General features: G+C 51.2%; 1 protein-coding gene across 1 annotated transcript in view; it reads right to left on the bottom strand.

The window, feature by feature from the left end:
• The window catches only part of ADAMTSL4 (ADAMTS like 4), a 95715-nt gene that overhangs the window by 60252 nt on the left and 15545 nt on the right, over positions 1-19918 (bottom strand). Inside the window, exons 2-4 of the mRNA XM_060258702.1 lie at positions 17440-18221; positions 11853-13071; positions 698-800 (exon numbers count right to left, since the gene is read on the bottom strand). Of these exons, the coding sequence (XP_060114685.1) occupies positions 698-800; positions 11853-13071; positions 17440-18221 (2104 nt within the window). The remainder of the gene's footprint in view (positions 1-697; positions 801-11852; positions 13072-17439; positions 18222-19918) is intronic.

The following is a 19918-nucleotide window of genomic DNA, read 5'->3' as shown; positions in this document are numbered from 1 at the left end:
TCAATCCCCAACTAGAAAGGGTCCAGGCAAGTAGGCATGAAAAACCTCCGCTTGAGACCCTGGAGAGCCGCTGCCAGTTAGGGGAGGGACGGTGGCTCAGTGGCAGAGCATCTCCTTGGTAAGTGGAAGGTCTCAGGTTCAATCCCCGACATCTCCAACTAAAAGAGGCCCAGGCAAATAGGTGTAAAAAACCTCAACTTAAGACCCATGCCAACTTAAAACCCTTGACCAGTCTGCCAGCCTGAGTAGACAAGACTGACTTTGATTGGCCAAGAGGGATCTGATTCAGTATAAGGCATCTTCAGATGTCCATATGTATTGGAACCCTTGTTTCGCACAAGCTTCTTCAAGCTGCAAAAAATCCTAAATGCATGAAAAGATCATATAAAGTATACGAATAAGCCACAAATCTTGATATGGAACTAAAAAGTTAAACTTTTCAGTTTATTTGTATATATGGTCTTTCATGAATTAATATATGCTTTTGCAATTCTCGTATTGTTTAGTGAGTCTGTTGCTTGTACGGAGGCTGGTTTTCACGGAAAGCCTTGTGCTTTGGCTTTCTCTGTCCAACTGGAGACTGGCAACCCTGGCTCCGCCTGTTGAATCCCTGCCGGTCCTTGTGACTCCTCCAAGCCCAAAGATCCTTCCCGGATACACAGCTGCCCACCTTCAGCTGGAGACGCTGGACACTTACCGTCCCTGAAGGGCTCCCACTGGTAGAAGCGACCCATGAACTCCTGGTTGTTGTAAGCAGCACACTGAACGGCGCGGGGGTCTGGGCGATCGGGCGGGCACGGCTGTGCGAGAGAGGAAGAGATCCTGGCGTTATTGCCTCCTCTGTGAAGGTGACTTTGCTATGATTGTACCCCGCCCAGCACAACAGTCGTGCAAAGGCTCGATTCTTGCAGATTCCAAAACACTTGTGGTAACCCTAGGCAAGGTTGATAATGATGATATTGGATTTATATCTCGCCCTCCTCTCCGAAGAGTCTCAGAGCGGCTCACAATCTCCTTTCCCTTCCTCCCCCACAACAGACACCCTGTGAGGTAGATGAAGATACTGGATTTATATCCCACCCTCCACTCCAAAGAGTCTCAGAACGTCTCACAATCTCTCTCCTTTCCCTTCCTCCCCCACAACAGACACCCTGTGAGGTAGACGAAGATATTGGATTTATATCCCGCCCTGCACGCCGAAGAGTCTCAGAGCGGCTCATAATCTCCTTTCCTTTCCCCCCATCTCAGAAACCCTGTGAGGTAGATGAAGATATTGGATTTATATCCCGCCCTCCACTCCGAAGAGTCTCAGAGCGGCTCACAATCTCCTTTCCCTTCCTCCCCCACAACAGACACCCTGTGAGGTAGATGAAGATATTGGATTTATATCCCGCCCTCCACTCCGAAGAGTCTCAGAGCGGCTCAAAATCTCCTTTCCCTTCCTCCCCCACAACAGACACCCTGTGAAGTAGATGAAGATATTGGATTTATATCCCGCCCTCCTCTCCGTGTCTCAGAGCCTCAGAGTGGCTCACAATCTCCTTTATCTCCCTCCCCCCACAACAGACACCATGTGAGGTGGGTGGGGCTGAGAGAGCTCTGACAGAAGCTGCCCTTTCAAGGACAACCTCTGCCAGAGCGATGGCTGACCCAAGGCCATTCCAGCAGCTGCAAGGGGAGGAGCGGGGAATCAAACCTCCCAGATAAGAGTCCGCACACTTAACCACTACAACAAACTGGCTCTCAAAAGGTACATGGGGCTGAGGGAGCTCTCACAGCAGCTGCCCTTTCAAGGACAACCTCTGCCAGACCTATGGCTGACCCAAGGCCATTCCAGCAGCTGCAAGTGGAGGAGTGGGGAATCAAACCTGGTTCTCCCAGATAAGAGTCCACACACTTCACCACTACACCAAACTGGCTCTCCAGTTTGAACGACTGGTGATGACCAAATGACTGGTGGTCCCAGTCAGTAGCTCTGCTGTGTGATTGAGAGAGCCTGGCAAAGCAAGCTCTCCCTCCCCCCTTCCTCCCCAAGGAAGGAGCCTCAGCCAATGGACAAAATAGAGGCTTTGCTCTGTAGCTCCTGTGCAATTGTGCAAGCCTGGCAAAGCAAGCTTTGATGCAGAAGGAAGCAGATGACATCCAGCTGTCCAGGGGCCTGATAGGAGCCTTCCAGGGGCCAGATTTGGCTCCTGGCCCGTGTGTTTGACACCCTTGATTTAAACCACTTTCAACAGCATTTCCGTTGGTCAGGCAGATGTATCACGAGAATACACTCTAACAGACAATTAATTAGTTTCAGTGGGCAGCCAGGACTGTCTACAGCAGAACAGCGAGATTCGAATCCAGTAGCCCCTCAGAGACTAACATGATTCTGGGCGAGTAGGAGCTTTCGAGCTCTGCTTCGACTCTCCAAAGCTTATACTGCACCCCCCCCCCCAAAAAAAAGCCATGTGGGTCCATAAACTGCTACTAGATTCAAATCCAGATAATGAAACAGTCTTTGTGAGAAGGAAGCTTTGGGGGGGAGGGGGGGTACCAAACCGTCCCCTTCCTGCTAATGAAAAGGGCCTCTGGGAAATTAATCTCCGATGCGAGCAGGAAATTCAATCAAGGGCTTATCTTCAAAGGGCTGCTAACAAAGGGGGCGTTATCTGCGGGTCCGGGGAGGTCAGCTAAGGTTACAGATCAAAGATGGATTTTCCAGGGAATTAAAAGCTGCTCGAAAGAGGGAGGCATGTGCTAGCGGATGAGTTTGGCAGGTTTTCCACATTGTTTCCAAAACCTGTGGAACCTGTTTGGCCACCGTTAATGTTGGGGCAAAAAGAACATCCTGTGTAGATTCCCTTTCTCAAATCATCTCCACTTCTCTTGAAACTATTCTGTGTCTCCAGCAGCTCAAGATGGCAAAAAAAGAGAACCACTTCACACTGATGTAACCCTCCCCGCCCTCCCTCTTATGATCTGCCTAATTTAGAAGAAGAAGATGAAGAAGATATTGGATTTATATCCCGCCCTCCACTCCGAAGAGTCTCAGAGCGGCTCACAATCTCCTTTCCCTTTCTCCCCCACAACAGACACCCTGTGAGGGAGATGAAGATATTGGATTTATATCCCGCCCTCCACTCCGAAGAGTCTCAGAGCTGCTCACAATCTCCTTTCCCTTCCTCCCCCACAACAGACACCCTGTGAGGGAGATGAAGATATTGGATTTATATCCCGCCCTCCACTCCGAAGAGTCTCAGAGTGGCTCACAATCTCCTTTCCCTTCCTCCCCCACAACAGACACCCTGTGAGGTAGATGAAGATATTGGATTTATATCCTGTCCTCCACTCCGAAGAGTCTCAGAGTGGCTCACAATCTCCTTTCCCTTCCTCCCCCACAACAGACACCCTGTGAGGTAGATGAAGATATTGGATTTATATCCCGCCCTCCACTCCGAAGAGTCTCAGAGCTGCTCACAATCTCCTTTCCCTTCCTCCCCCACAACAGACACCCTGTGAGGGAAATGAAGATATTGGATTTATATCCCGCCCTCCACTCCGAAGAGTCTCAGAGTGGCTCACAATCTCCTTTCCCTTCCTCCTCCACAACAGACACCCTGTGAGGTAAATGAAGATATTGGATTTATATCCCGCCCTCCACTCCAAAGAGTCTCAGAGCGGCTCACAATCCCCTTTACCTTCCTCCCCCACAACAGACACCCTGTGAGGTAGATGAAGATATTGGATTTATATCCCGCCCTCCACTCCGAAGAGTCTCAGAGCTGCTCACAATCTCCTTTCCCTTCCTCCCCCACAACAGACACCCTGTGAGGTAAATGAAGATATTGGATTTATATCCCGCCCTCCACTCCAAAGAGTCTCAGAGCGGCTCACAATCCCCTTTACCTTCCTCCCCCACAACAGACACCCTGTGAGGTAGATGAAGATATTGGATTTATATCCTGCCTTCCACTCCGAAGAGTCTCAGAGCTGCTCACAATCTCCTTTCCCTTCCTCACCCACAACAGACACCCTGTGAGGTGGGTGGGGCTGGAGAGGGCTCTCACAGCAGCTGCCCTTTCAAGGACAACCTCTGCCAGAGCTACGGCTGACCCAAGGCCATTCCAGCAGCTGCAAGTGGAGGAGTGGGGAATCAAACCTGGTTCTCTCAGATAAGAGTCCATGCACTTAACCACTAAACCAAACTGGCTCTCCAATTTACAGAATCTGCCTAATTCACAATACCAGAACTCATGGACATTCAGTGAAATTGCTGAGCAGTCGGGCTAGAACCGATAAAAGGAAGTCCTTCTTCACCCAAAGGGTGATTAACGCGTGGGATTCACTGAAGCAGGAGGTGGTGGTGGCTGCAAGCATAGTGTTAATTGCTTAGCTAGAAACTCTTCAAGAGGGGATTGGATCAACATAAGGAACAGTGGCTCTTAGCCACAGCGTTTTGTTGGAACTCTCTGTCTGGGGTAAGTGATGCTCTGTCTTCTTGGTGTTTGAGGGGGGGCCCAGTGGGCGGGCTTCTAGCGTCCTGGCCCCAGTGATGGATCTCCTCAAGGCGCCTGGTTTTTTAGGACACAGAGTGTTGGACTGGATGGGCCATTGGCCTGCTCCAACATGGCTTCTCTTATGTTCTTATGCTCTGAATCATCATTTCTGTCAGATGGCCATCTAGCCTCTGATGAAAAACCTCCTAGGAAGGAGAGCCCACCACCTCCCGAGGAAGCCTGTTCCACTGAGGAACTGCTCTAACTGTCTGGAAGTTCTTCTGCTCTAACTGTCCGGAAGTTCTTCTGCTCTAACTGTCTGGAAGTTCTTCTGCTCTAACTGTCCGGAAGTTCTTCTGCTCTAGAAGATGAAGAAGAAGATATTGGATTTATATCCCGCCCTCTACTCCAAAGAGTCTCAGAGCGGCTCACAATCACCTTCCCCTTCCTCCCCCACAACAGACACCCTGTGAGGTGGGTGGGGCCGGAGAGGGCTCTCACATCAGCTGCCCTTTCAAGGACAACCTCTGCCAGAGCTACGGCTGACCCAAGGCCATTCCAGCAGGTGCAAGTGGAGGAGTGGGGAATCAAACCCCGTTCTCCCAGATAAGAGTCCGCACACTTAACCACTACACCAACTGGCTCTCTAACTGTCTGGAAGTTCTAATGTTTAGCTGGAAATGCTTTTGATTTAATTTCAACCCATTGGTTTTGCTCCGACCTTCTGGGGCGACAGAAAACAAATTAAGGAAACAGCATAAGAAAACAATATCATTCAATATAAGCCAGCTTCATGTGTTCGTGCATCACGCCAATTAACACTGAACAAGTTCAGTTTATTTTTCCATCCTCAGTGTTCATAAATAGATAGGACTACTGAGTTACAGGTGCATTTCATGGGCCATTCTGCACACTGACACAGGTTGAACCTGGGGTGGCGCAGTGGCAGAGCCTCTGCTTGGCATGCAGAAGGTCCCAGGTTCAACCCCCAGCACCCTCAGTTAAAAAGAATCAGGTAATAGGTGATGACCCTGGAGAGCTGCTGCCAGCCCGAGTAGAATCATAGAATCATAGAGTTAGAAGGGAACTCTAGGGTCATCTAGTCCAACCCCTTGCACAATGCAGGGAAGACAAGACTGACCTTGGTGGACCAAGAAGATATTGGGTTTATATCTCGCCCTGTACTATGAATTTCGGAATCTCAGAGTGGCCACAATCTCCTTTACCTTCCCACCGCCCCCCACAACAGACACCCTGTGAGGCAGGTAGGACTGAGAGAGCTTTCCCAGAAGCTGCCCTTTCAAGGACTGCTCTGCGAGTGCTGTGGCTGACCCAAGGCCATTCCAGCAGCTGCAAGTGGAGAAGTGGGGAATCAAACCCGGTTCTCCCAGATAAGAGTCTGCGCACTTAAGCACTTAAGCACTACACCAAAGGCTCTGGTTCAGGAGTGGGGAATCAAACCCGATTCTCCCAGATAAGAGTCCGCGCACTTAAGCACTACACCAAAGGCTCTGATTCAGGAGTGGGGAATCAAACCCGGTTCTCCCAGATAAGAGTCCGCGCACTTAAGCACTACACCAAAGGCTCTGATTCAGGAGTGGGGAATCAAACCCGGTTCTCCCAGATAAGAGTCTGCGCACTTAAGCACTACACCAAAGGCTCTGATTCAGTAGTGGGGAATCATACCCGGTTCTCCCAGATAAGAGTCCGAGCACTTAAGCACTACACCAAAGGCTCTGATTCAGGAGTGGGGAATCAAACCCGGTTATCCCAGATAAGAGTCCGAGCACTTAACCACTACACCAAAGGCTCTGATTCAGGAGTGGGGAATCAAACCCGGTTCTCCCAGATAAGAGTCCGAGCACTTAACCACTACGCCAAAGGCTCTGATTCAGGAGTGGGAAATCAAACCTGGTTCTCCCAGATAAGAGTCCGCGCACAACTACTGCACCAAAGGCTCTGGTTTAGGAGTGGGGAATCAAACGCAATTCTCCCAGATAAGAGTCCGAGCACTTAACCACTACGCCGAAGGCTCTGATTCAGTAGTGGGGAATCATACCCGGTTCTCCCAGATAAGAGTCCGAGCACTTAACCACTACACCAAAGGCTCTGATTCAGGAGTGGGAAATCAAACCTGGTTCTCCCAGATAAGAGTCCGAGCACTTAACCACTACACCAAAGGCTCTGATTCAGGAGCGGGGAGTCAAACCCAGTTCTCCCAGATAAGAGTCTGTGTACTTAACCACTACACCAAAGGCTCTGATTCCGTTGAAGGCAGATTCACATCCATTTACGTGTATCCATAACCTCTGCACACCGTTCGATTCCTCCTCCTCCTTCCTGACCTGGCTGTGACCCATTTGTGAGACTGTTCATAAATATTGTAGAGCCACAGAAGCCATGGAGGCCACTGTCTTTTTCCGACACCCCCTCCTAATAAAGCCGAGACATTCTAGGATTTGCAAAGGCTGCTTGTTTTCGGAGCATGAAAAATTAGCAGGGTGATAGGGTCTGGCCCAAGGGAGTCCCCACAGCTCTGACCCCAGCCTACACTGGCTCCAAGCCCAGGTCAAACGGCCCCTCAGCAACAACCAGCACAGTTTGGGCTCTGTCTGGGTTGCTCCCGGCAACCAGCAGCCCTCAAGGGGCGCAACCCCCATGACAGACTTTTCTGCAACCCTGGAAGTGCTCATTTGCCCCTCGACAAGGTCCAGAAACATCCCCTGCTTAATGGGAGCTACAGAGATGTAATTCTTTCTTGCAGGAATTCCTCGACTCTAGCTATTATTCTTCCCGCCTAAAGCATAAGCTCGGCATCTTTTTTTCTTTTGTGTGTGAAGATAATATCCCAAAAAAACCCCAAACCATCACGGATATGGCTGGGATGTTAATTTGCAAGGCTTTGCATTTAGAATAATAGAATCCTAGAGTTGGAAAGGACCTCCAGGGTCATCTAGTCCAACCCCCTGCACAAGGCAGGAGACTCACAAGCACCTCCCCCTAAATTCACAGAATCCTCATTGCTGTCAGATGGCCATCTAGCCTCTGTTGAAAACCGTCCAAGGAAGGAGAGCCCACCACCGCCTGAGGAAGCCTGTTCCACTGAGGAACCGCTCTTAACAGTCATAGAATCAAAGAATTCTAGAGTTGGAAGGGACCTCCAGGGTCATCTAGTCCAACCCCCTGCACAAGGCAGGAGACTCACAAGCACCTCCCCCTAAATTCACAGAATCCTCATTGCTGTCAGATGGCCATCTAGCCTCTGTTGAAAACCATCCAAGGAAGGAGAGCCCACCACCGCCTGAGGAAGCCTGTTCCACTGAGGAACCGCTCTTAACAGTCATAGAATCAAAGAATTCTAGAGTTGGAAGGGACCTCCAGGGTCATCTAGTCCAACCCCCTGCACAAGGCAGGAGACTCACAAGCACCTCCCCCTAAATTCACAGAATCCTCATTGCTGTCAGATGGCCATCTAGCCTCTGTTGAAAACCATCCAAGGAAGGAGAGCCCACCACCGCCTGAGGAAGCCTGTTCCACTGAGGAACCGCTCTTAACAGTCATAGAATCAAAGAATTCTAGAGCTGGAAGGGACCTCCAGGGTCATCTAGTCCAACCCCCTGCAGAAGGCAGGAAACTCACAAACACCTCCCCCTAAATTCACAGGATCCTCATAGCTGTCAGATGGCCATCTAGCCTCTGTTGAAAAACCTCCAAGGAAGGAGAGCGCACCACCTCCCGAGGAGGAAGCCTGTTCCACTGAGGAACTAACATTCAGGAAGTTCTTCCTGATGTGGAGCCGGAAACTCTTCTGATTTAGTTTCAACTCGTTGGTTCTGGTCCTCCTTTCTGGGGCCACAGAAAACAATTCCGCACCATCCTCTATAAGACAGCCCTTCAAGTACTTGAAGATGGTGATCCTATCACCTTTCAGCCGCCTTCTCTCCAGGCTAAACATCCCCAGCTCCTTCAACCTTTCCTCATAGGACTTGGTGTTGTTTCATCATAGAATCTGTGAAGTTCCCAAAGGGTGATTGACATGTGGAATTCACTGCCACAGGAAGTGGCGGCTACAAGCATAGACAGCTTCAAGAGGGTGTTAGATAAAAATATGGAGCAGAGGTCCATCAGTGGCTATTAGCCACAGTATGTATATATATATATATATATATGTGTGTGTGTGTGTGTGTGTGTATGTATATATATATATATATAATTTTTTTTTTGCCACTGTGTGACACAGAGTGTTGGACTGGATGGGCCATTGGCCTGATCCAAGATGGCTTCTCTTATGTTCCTATATTGTGCAGGGGGCTGGACTAGATGACCCTTGAGGTCCCTTCCAATTCTATCATTCTATGATGCTACGAGCCTTGTAAGGTAGGTCAGACCAAGGAAAAGTAATTGGCCCCATGAGAGAGGATTTGGATCTGAAGTCCCGTTGTGCTCTGGCCACTAGGCCCTGCACAATGCAGGGAACTCACAAATACCACCCCTAAATACACAGGATCTTCATTGCTGTCAGATGGCCTTGTAGCCTCTGTTGAAAAACCTCCAAGGAAGGAGAGCACACCACCTCCCGAGGAGGAAGCCTGTTCCACTGAGGAACCGCTCTAACGGTCAGGAAGTTCTTCCTATGTTGAGCTGGAAACTCTTTTGGTTTAATTTCAAACCAGTGGTTCTGGTCCTACCTTCCGGGCCACAGAAAACAATTCCACCCAAATATATTTGGTTATAGAAGAGGTACAGGACTGGCTTGCTCAAAAACTATACACTTCAGCGGCATTGAGAGCGTTTTGCCGTCAATCAGGAATGGCTGGCTCCTAATAAAAATTGCAGAGAGCATTCAGTCGGCAAAACCCGGGAGGCTTGTGCATCCGGTAAGAGAAGAGGTTCAAGACAGGCTTGAATTGAGAGCACCTTGCCGTCAAAAGGAACAGCTTACTCCTAATATAAATACTGTAGGGCAGGGGTGGCCAATGGTAGCAATCCAGATGTTTTTGCCTACAACTCCATCAGCCTCAGCCATTGGCCATGCTGGCTGGGGCTGATGGGAGTTGTAGGCAAAAAAAACATCTGGAGAGCTACCGTTGGCCACCCCTGCTGCAGAAACTATTTTTGAAGGCCCTCCCCCCATTTCAGGGGAAATTGGATTGGGGGGGGGGAGGGAGGAAGACGTCTGCTGGACACTCCATTATACCCTATGGAGACCGATTCCCATAGGGTATAATAGAGAATTAATTCATGGGTATCTGTGGCTCGGGGGGGGGGGGGGGGCGGTGAGCTAAGTTTTTGAGGTAGAGGCACCAAATTTTTCAGCATAGCATCTGATTCCTCCAAGTGTCAAAAGGATTGGGCCAGGAGGTCCAGTACTTATGAGCCCCAAAAGAAGGTGTCCCTCTCCTTCACCATTCCAAATGAAGGGAAGGCAGGGGAGGGTGGAATAAAAAATTGATACAATAAAAACTGATAAAAATAAATATAAGGCATGAGGTCCCTTTCAATGTGAGGGCCAGAACTTCTTTTGGAGTTCAATTGCACTTGCCACAACCTTGCTCCTGGGCTCCGCCCCAATGTCTCCTGGCCCCACCCCCAATGTCTCCTGGCTCCACCCCCAATGTCTCCTTCTGCTTCCGGAAGTTTCTTCAATTCGCAGAAAGGAGAGCCAGTTTGGTGTAGTGGTTAAGTGTGTGGACGCTTATATGGGAGAACCAGGCTTGATTCCCCACTCCTCCAACTGCACTTGCTGGAACGGTCTTGGGTCAGCCATAGCTCTAATAGAGAGCCAGTGTGGTGTAGAGGTTAAGTGCACGGACTCTTATCTGGGAGAACCGGGTTTGATTCCCCACTCCTCCACTTGCAGCTGCTGGCATGGCCTTGGGTCAGCCAGAGCTCTGGCAAAGGTTGTCCTTGAAAGGGCAGCTGCTGTGAGAGCCCTCTCCAGCCCCACCCACCTCACAGGGTGTCTGTTGTGGGGGAGGAAGGTAAAGGAGATTGTAGGCTACTCTGAGACCCTGTTCTTGAAAGGGCAGCTGCAGTGAGAGTCCTCTCCAGCCCCACCCACCTCACAGGGTGTCTGTTGTGGGGGAGGAAGGGAAAGGAGATTGTGAGCCGCTCTGAGACTCTTTGGAGTGGAGGGCGGGATATAAATCCAATATCTTCATCTACCTCACAGGGTGTCTGTTGTGGGGGAGGAAGGGAAAGGAGATTGTGAGCCGCTCTGAGACTCTTTGGAGTGGAGGGCGGGATATAAATCCAATATCTTCATCTACCTCACAAGGTGTCTGTTGTGCGGGGGAAGGGAAGGGAGATTGTGAGCCGCTCTGAGACTCTTCGGAGAGGAGGGCGGGATATAAATCCAATATCTTCATCTACCTCACAGGGTGTCTGCTGTGGGGGAGGAAGGGGAAGGAGATTGTGAGCCGCTCTGAGACTCTTCGGAGTGGAGGGCGGGATATAAATCCAATATCTTCATCTACCTCACAGGGTGTCTGTTGTGGGGGAGGAAGGGAAAGGAGATTGTGAGCCGCTCTGAGACTCTTCGGAGTGGAGGGCGGGATATAAATCCAATATCTTCATCTACCTCACAGGGTGTCTGTTGTGGGGGGGAGGAAGGGAAAGGAGATTGTGAGCCGCTCTGAGACTCTTCGGAGAGGAGGGCGGGATATAAATCCAATATCTTCATCTACCTCACAGGGTGTCTGTTGTGGGGGAGGAAGGGAAAGGAGATTGTGAGCCGCTCTGAGACTCTTCGGAGTGGAGGGCAGGATATAAATCCAATATCTTCATCTACCTCACAGGGTGTCTGTTGTGCGGGGGAAGGGAAGGGAGATTGTGAGCCGCTCTGAGACTCTTCGGAGTGGAGGGGCGGGATATAAATCCAGTATCTTCATTTACCTCACAGGGTGTCTGTTGTGGGGGAGGAAGGTAAAGGAGATTGTGAGCCTCTCTGAGACTCTTTGGAGTGGAGGGCGGGATATAAATCCAATATCTTCATCTACCTCACAGGGTGTCTGTTGTGGGGGAGGAAGGGAAAGGAGATTGTGAGCCGCTCTGAGACTCTTCGGAGTGGAGGGCAGGATATAAATCCAATATCTTCATCTACCTCACAGGGTGTCTGTTGTGGGGGAGGAAGGGGAAGGAGATTGTGAGCCGCTCTGAGACTCTTCGGAGTGGAGGACAGGATATAAATCCAATATCTTCTTCTTCTTCTTCCTGGCCCCACCCCCAATGTCTCCTGGCTCCATCCCAATGTCTCCTGGCCCCACCCCGAAAGTCCCCAGATATTCCTTGAATTGGACTTGGCAACCCTACTCCAGAGTGAGCAAAGGGATATTTTCACTGGAGCTACGAAACAAGCGATACGGTCCTCACCTCTTGCTGGCAGGCCTTGAACTGCTTGCTCTCTCCCTCGCAGTGGAAGGTTTCCGTGCCCGGGGCGTACAGATTCCACTGCGGTCCTTCAGCTCCTGGCTGGGGGCTGTCCCGTGGTCCTTGGCCCCCGGCGTGGAACTGAACGGGGCCCCCACGGTGCAGGAACCAAACATCTGGCTCGACTGGGCGAGGCGCCATGGGCCGGTCCACATAGAGGCTGCGGGGCGGCCCAGATCCGCGCCCGCCTGCCCGTTGCTCGTTCTGCCGCTGGTTCCGTGACTGGGCTTGTCCGTGGGGCCGGCGGTTGGCGTTCCCCACCCTGGCCTGTGGGTCCACGGAGCCGCTGTCAGGACGGCGAGGCAGCTCTGGCGTGACTGTGTGGCTCTTCCCCGTCCCGAGGCCCCTCCGCTCTGGAGTGGCGCTGTCGTTCCTCGGGTGCCGTCCCCCTCGTGCTGGAACGGGGTGACGCCCATCGGGAGAGAGGGGAGGCCCAACATTTCCCGCCAAAAGGCCGGGGTCTTCTGTTTCTTTTCCAGCAGGGGCTGAACTCTCCGCTGACTTCCCAGAGAGCGGGTCCGCTTGGGATACAATACGGGCAACATCGCTTCCCGAGACAACGGTGGAATGCGGCTGCTGAAGCTCCGCGGGAAGGCCAGGGCGCTGAGAGCCATCGTGAGACTCTGAAGGAGTCCCTGTTGACTCCAGGTCTTGTTCCTGGGGCTTCCCTTCCTCGGTGAGTCCGCTTTTCGGTGCCCCGGCCACGCCTGGCTCCGTGGGGTGAGACTCTTCCCTCAGAGCTCCTCGGGGCGGGGCGTACCCGCTCTCATCCAAGCGTCTAAGTCGCGTTCCAGGCCCCGAACTGTTTCTCGCCGGCGCACCAGCCTGACCCTTGACCTCAGAAGGGCCTTCTGCTTCCGGAAGCTTCTTTGGTTCGCGGACGGAACGGTCGGGTCCAGACGTCAGCAGTTCCTCCTCCCAACTGCCCAGCTCCTCACCGGAAGACGAGCGGCGGGATTTGCGTTTCTCCTTCTTGGCCCGGGGAAGAGGGGGCGGGGGCGGAGGGGGCGGAGGTTCACCCATTCGACCCCGGTGGTGCCTCTTAAAACGAGGAGCAGATCCCTCCGCCACTGCCCCTGCTGCATCTGTGTGAAGGGGCAAAGCAAACGGCAGCTTCCCGTAGCCGTATTTGCCAGGCTTGATAGACTCTCGAACTCGAGACCTGAAAGAAGATGATGATATTGGATTTATATCCCGCCCTATACTCTGAATCTCAGAATGGTCACAATCTCCTTTATCTTCTCCCTCCCAAAAAAAAACAGACACCCTGTGAGGTGGGTGGGGTTGAGAGAGCACTGACAGAAGCTGCCCTTTCAAGGACAGCTCTGTGAGAGCTACAGCTGACCCAAGGCCATTCCAGCAACTGCAGGTGGAGGAGTGGGGAATCATAAGAACATAAGAGAAGCCATGTTGGATCAGGCCAATGGCCCATCCAGTCCAACACTTTGTGTCACACAGTGGCCGAAAAAACCAGGTGCTACCAGGAGGTCCATCAGTGGGGCCAGGACACTAGAAGCCCTCCCACTGTGCCCCGTCCCAAGCACCGAGAATACAGAGCATCACTTGCCCCAGACATAAGAACATAAGAGAAGCCATGTTGGATCAGGCCAATGGCCCATCCAGTCCAACACTCTGTGTCACGCAGTGGCTAAAAAACCCTCCAAAGTGCCATCTAGAGGTCCACAAGTGGGGCTAGAAGCCCTTCCACTGTGCCCCCGCAAGCACCAAGAATACAGAGCATCACTGCCTCAGAGAATTCTAATAATATGCTGTGGCTAATAGTCACTGATGGACCTCTGCTCCATATTTTTATCCAATCTCCTTATGAAGCTGGCTATGCTTGTAGCCGCCACCACCTCCTGTGGCAGTGAATTCCACATGTTAATCACCCTTTGGGTGAAGAAGGACTTCCTTTTATCCGTTCTAACCCAACTGCTCAGCAATTTCATTGAATACCCACGAGTTCTTGTATTGTGAGAAAGGGAGAAAAGGACTTCTTTTTCTACTTTCTCCATCCCTTGCATAATCTTGCAAACCTCTCTCATGTCACCCCGCAGTCAACATTTCTCCAAGCTAAACAGCCCCAAGCGTTTTAACCTTTCTTCATAGGGAAAGTGTTCCAACCCTTGAATCATTCTAGTTGCCCTTTTCTGGACTTTTTCCAATGCTGTAATATCCTTTTTGAGGTGCGGTGACCAGAATTGCACACAGTATTCCAAATGAGACCGCACCATCAATTTATAAAGGGGCATTATGATACTGGCTGATTTGTTTTCAGTTTCCTTCCTAATAATTCCCAGCATGGCATTGGCCTTTTTTATTGTAATGGCTCGCTGCCTTGACATTTTCAGTGAATCAAACCCGGTTCTCCCAGAGAAGAGTCCACGCACTTAACCACTACACCAAACTGTCTCTCAAGGCGCAATTACTGCGTTGGTGGTACTCTGTTGTTTCTGGAATTCCTCTCCCACCTTCACTCTTCTGCTGTTTACTGGGGAAAGGGACACACCTTTGGAACACAGGTCACCTCTATCAGGTACAGAAACGGGCGGGGCATTGAAGAGAAAGGCAGCCTATCAGAAGTCAGCTAGTACGACGGACAGCCCGGCGTAGTGGTTGAAGTTTTGGCCCCAGATCTGGTTGATCCTGGCGCTTCTAGAAGCAGCATGTAGGAGGCCCAGGTACAAGATTTAGCTCACACCTGTTATATGATTCTGATTAGGCCTAGAACAGATCAAAGAAGTGGGAGCACATACAGCCGGGGCTACGCGAACTGCACTGGTTGCCGGTTACCTACCGGGTTCGTTACAAAGTGCTGGTTATTACCTTTAGAAGAAGAAAAAGAAGATATTGGATTTATATCCCGCCCTCCATTCCGAAGAGTCTCAGAGCGGCTCACAATCTCCTTTACCTTCCTCCCCCACAACAGTCACCCTGCGAGGTGGGTGGGGCTGGAGAGGGCTCTCACAGCAGCTGCCCTTTCAAGGACAACCTCTGCCAGAGCTATGGCTGACCCAAGGCCATTCCAGCAGGTACAAGTGGAGGAGTGGGGAATCAAACCTGGTTCTCCCAGATAAGAGTCCGCACACTTAACCACTACACCAAACCGGCTCATCCCTTTAAAGCCCTATATGGCCGAGGACCTGCCTACCTGAGGGACCGTCTCTCCCCATACGAACCCCAGAGAGCACTGAGGTCAGCAGGGAAGAACCAGCTGACTATCCCTGGACCAAAGGAGGCCAAGCTCCAAAACACCCGTACACGGGCCTTCTCCATCGCAGCTCCACAATTATGGAACCCGCTCCCGGAAGAAGTGCGAGCCCTGCGGTGCCTTGACCAGTTCCGCAGGGCCTGCAAGACCACCCTTTGAACATATATGAACATATGAAGCTGCCTTACACTGAATCAGACCCTCGGTCCGTCAAAGTCAGTATTGTCTTCTCAGACTGGCAGCGGCTCTCCAGGGTCTCAAGCGGAGGTTTTTCACACCTATTTGCCTGGACCCTTTTTTGGAGATGCCGGGGATTGAACCTGGGACCTTCTGCTTCCCAAGCAGATGCTCTACCACTGAGCCACCGTCCCTCCCCTTTTCAGGATGGCCTTTGCTGGCTGAGAGACCGCCGTCAGGTGACTTTCGCTATTATCATTTATAAATGGAATTAGCACCTGGAAACTTGTATAATACTCGATTAATTGGAATGCTTTAAAGCTAATGTGATTTTAAACTCTGCATAATTTTTATGAAATGTCGTTAGCCGCCCGGAGCCCGCCTCGGCGGGGAGGGCGGGATACAAATAAAATTTTTATTATTATTATTATTATAAAGAAAACTCCTTCTTCACCCAAAGGGTAATTAACCGGCAAAATTCACTAATGGAGAAAGCGGTGGCGGCTGCAAGCATAGACAGCTCCAAGAGGGGACTGGATCAATATCTGGAGCAGAGGTCCATCAGTGACTACTGGCCACAAGGTATAGAGGGAACATCATTTGGGGAAGTGATGCTCTGTATTCTTGGTGCCTGAGGGGCAACAGTGGGAGGGCTTCTGGCGTTCTGACTCTACTGGTAGACCTCCTGCGGGCACCTGGGTTTTGGCCACTGTGTGACCCAGAGTGTCGAACTGGATGGGCCACTGGCCTGCTCCAACATGGCTTCTCTTAACTAGACAACTTCAAGAGGGGACTGGATAGACATATGATGCAGAGGTCCATGAGTGGCTATTCGCCACAAGCTATAGATGGAACACTCTGTCTGGGGCAGTGATGCTCTGTGTTTTTGGTGCTTGGGGGGGCACAGTGGGAGGGCTCCTAGTGTCCTGGCCCCACTGGTGGGCCTCCTGTTTGCACTTGGTTTTTTTGGCCACTGTGTGACACAGAGTGTTGGACTGGAGGGGCCATTGGCCTGATCCAGCATGCCTTCTCTTCCGCTGTTATGTGACACAGTGTTGGACTGGATGGGCCATTGGCCTGATCCAACATGGCTTCTCTTATGTTCTTATGAGACACAGAGTGTTGGACTGGAGGGGCCACTGGCCTGATCCAACAGGGCTTCTCTTATGTTCTTATGAGACACAGAGTGTTGGACTGGATGGGCCATTGGCCTGATCCAACATGGCTTCTCTTATGTTCTTATGAGACACAGAGTGTTGGACTGGATGGGCAATTGGCCTGATCCAACAGGGCTTCTCTTATGTTCTTATGTGACACAGTGTTGGACTGGATGGGCCATTGGCCTGATCCAGCATGGCTTCTCTTATGTTCTTATGTGACACAGAGTGTTGGACTGGAGGGGCCACTGGCCTGATCCAACATGGCTTCTCTTATGTTCTTATGTGACACAGAGTGTTGGACTGGATGGGCCGTTGACCTGATCCAACATGGCTTCTCTTCTGTTCTTATGTGACACAGAGTGTTGGACTGGAGGGGCCATTGGCCTGATCCAACATGGCTTCTCTCATGTTCTTCTGTCTGGGGCAGTGATGCTCTGTATTCTTGGTGCTTGGGGGGGGGCACAGTGGGAGGGCTTCTAGTGTCCTGGCCCCACTGATGGGCCTCCTGATGGTGCCTGGTTTTTTTGTCCACTGTGTGACACAGGGTGTTGGACTGGATGGGCCATTGGCCTGATCCAACATGGCTTCTCTTATGTTCCTATGTCTGGGACAGTGATGCTTTGTATTCTTCGTGCTTGTGGGGGGGCACTGTGGGAGGGCTTCTGGGAATCCAGCCTCACTAGGGGATTTCCTAACCCCCCTGGGTTTTGGCCACTATGTGACACAATGTTGGACGGGATGTGCCATTGGCCTGATTCAACATGGCTTCTCTTCTGTTCTTATTATGAGCCAACACACATGACAAAGCACACATATGACAAATCCCTAGGAAACTGCCTTTATCTGAGGCCTCCATCTGTTTCAAGCCCAAATTCCCCTCTCCTCAGATTTTTCCTTCAGGCACAGTCAGTGAATGTTTGGTTCCCCACCCCCTCAGGGCTCCCAATCCCTCCCCACAGATGTTTCCCGCCCCAATTCTCACCTCCTAGAGTCCGGGGACTCCTGCGTTGGGGATGCTGCCCAGCGGTATCGGCTGCCGTCTACTTGGCTGCCGTGACGGGCCTTGTCAGGGCCGAGGCCTTCCTCGAGGCTATCCTGCCTCAGAGGCTTGAACAAAGGGACAGACTCCCAGAGAGGAGACCGAGCCGAGGCACCTTGTCTCGAGGGCGTCCTGTCTGCACCGGGGACATCCCAGTGTGGCGGTCTCTGAGAGGAGGCACGGCTGGGCGGTTTTCTCCGGCCCAGCTGGTTTCCCTGAGGTCTTGGGTGCCGAATCGCTTCACGGAAGGGGACAGAGTCCTGCCTGAGGCTGACGGCAGTGTCCCGCAATTGGGCTGAGGGCACCTCCTCGGGTGGGAAGGCCTCGTGCCGCGTGTACCGATTCTGAGGACTGTAGGGGGCAACCGGTGGTTGAGGCTGGCTGTGGAGAGGGAGCACGGAACCGCTGCCGTGGAAAGAGAGGGCAGGCCTGGCGTTCCTGTCGGTGTGAAGCGGGTAGGCTGGTCTGGTCAGGTACGGGCTGGCGGCCCGCTCCTCTTGGTACAGCGACTGTCGTGGGGGGTAGGCGGGATGGGGTACCGGCTCCATCCTCCCGGCCCAGGGGACTTGTTGGTAAGGAGACTGGCATGTTCGAGTCCTTTCCAAGACCCCGACGCCACAGGGCTGAGAGCAGGCTGACCACGAGCCCCAGACGCTCCACACCCCGAGCGTTCTGCTCCCTGGTCCGTCGTCTTGGGAGACCTGCCGAGACTGCCGCTGGGGGACCTGTCAGAGAAGAGGAAGACATTAGCCGCGACCTCTGTCCATCTGGAAGCACATCTTTGAGGGCCCACATTCATTTTATCGAGATGGGCTAGCTACTAGGCCAAGGAAACTGAGGGGAACCTCCACTTTCAGAGGCAGGAGGCAAAATCAGGGGGAGGCCTAGGCCTCTGTGCCCTGTTGTTGACCTAATGGCCATCCAGAGGAAGTCCAGAAATAGCCGTCCTTCATGGCTTGTTCTCTGATTAAAGGGCTGGAACACTTTCCCTATGAAGAAAGGTTGAAACGCTTGGGGCTCTTTAGCTTGGAGAAACGTCGACTGCGGGGTGACATGAGAGAGGTTGACAAGATAATGCATGGGATGGAGAAAGTAGAGAAAGAAGTCCTTTTTTCCCTTTCTCACAATACAAGAACTCGTGGGCATTCGATGAAATTGCTGAGCAGACAGGTTAAAACGGATAAAAGGAAGTACTTCTTCACCCAAAGGGTGATTAACATGTGGAATTCACTGTCACAGGAGGTGGTGGTGGCTACAAGCATAGATAGATAGATAGATAGATAGATAGATAGATAGATAGATGAATTTATTGTCATTGTTCTCAACAAAAAGAGAGCAACGAAATGAGGTGCTCTTCCACAAACATACCAACACATCAAACACACATATTCATAAACCATTTAAATACATCTGAAACCATTAAACCATTTAAACCATTAAAACCATTTAAATACATCTAAAACGGATAAACATTCATAAAACCATTAAAACCATTTAAACCATTAAATAAACATTCATAAAACCATTAAACATTCATAAAACCATTAAAACCATTTAAACCATTAAATACATCTAAAACAGATAATCCTTCATAACCCTGCATTTAACCTAACCACAGCACTTGGATAGAAACTGTCCTTAAATCTGTTTGTCCTAGCCTTCAACACTCTATATCGTCAACACTCTATATCGCCACCTTCAAGAGGGGTTTAGATAAGAATATGGAGCAGAGGTCCATCAGTGGCTATTAGCCACAGTGTGTGTGTGTGTGTGTATGTATAAAAAAATTTTGGCCACTGTGTAACACAGAGTGTTGGACTGGATGGGCCATTGGCCTGATCCAACATGGCTTCTCTTATGTGACACAGAGTGTTGGACTGGAGGGGCCATTGGCCTGATCCAACATGCCTTCTCTTATGTTCTTATGTGACACAGAGTGTTGGACTGGATGGGCCATTGGCCTGATCCAACAGGGCTCTTCTTATGTTCTTATGTGACACAGAGTGTTGAACTGGAGGGGCCATTGGCCTGATCCAGCATGGCTTCTCTTATGTTCTTATGTGACACAGAGTGTTGGACTGGATGGGCCATTGGCCTGATCCAACATGGCTTCTCTTATGTGACACAGAGTGTTGGACTGGAGGGGCCATTGGCCTGATCCAACATGCCTTCTCTTATGTTCTTATGTGACACAGAGTGTTGGACTGGATGGGCCATTGGCCTGATCCAACAGGGCTCTTCTTATGTTCTTATGTGACACAGAGTGTTGGACAGGATGGGCCATTGGCCTGATCCAACATGGCTTCTCTTATGTGACACAGAGTGTTGGACTGGATGGGCCACTGGCCTGATCCAACAGGGCTTCTCTTATGTTCTCATGTTCTAGCACCTGATATTCAGTGGAATACTGCCTCGGAACATG

Source organism: Heteronotia binoei, chromosome 1 (genome assembly GCF_032191835.1).
Source record: "Heteronotia binoei isolate CCM8104 ecotype False Entrance Well chromosome 1, APGP_CSIRO_Hbin_v1, whole genome shotgun sequence".
In the NCBI taxonomy this organism is placed as follows: domain Eukaryota; kingdom Metazoa; phylum Chordata; class Lepidosauria; order Squamata; family Gekkonidae; genus Heteronotia; species Heteronotia binoei.
The sequence above is the reverse complement of the archived record's forward strand: the minus strand, read 5'-3'. Positions and strand labels throughout refer to the sequence as shown.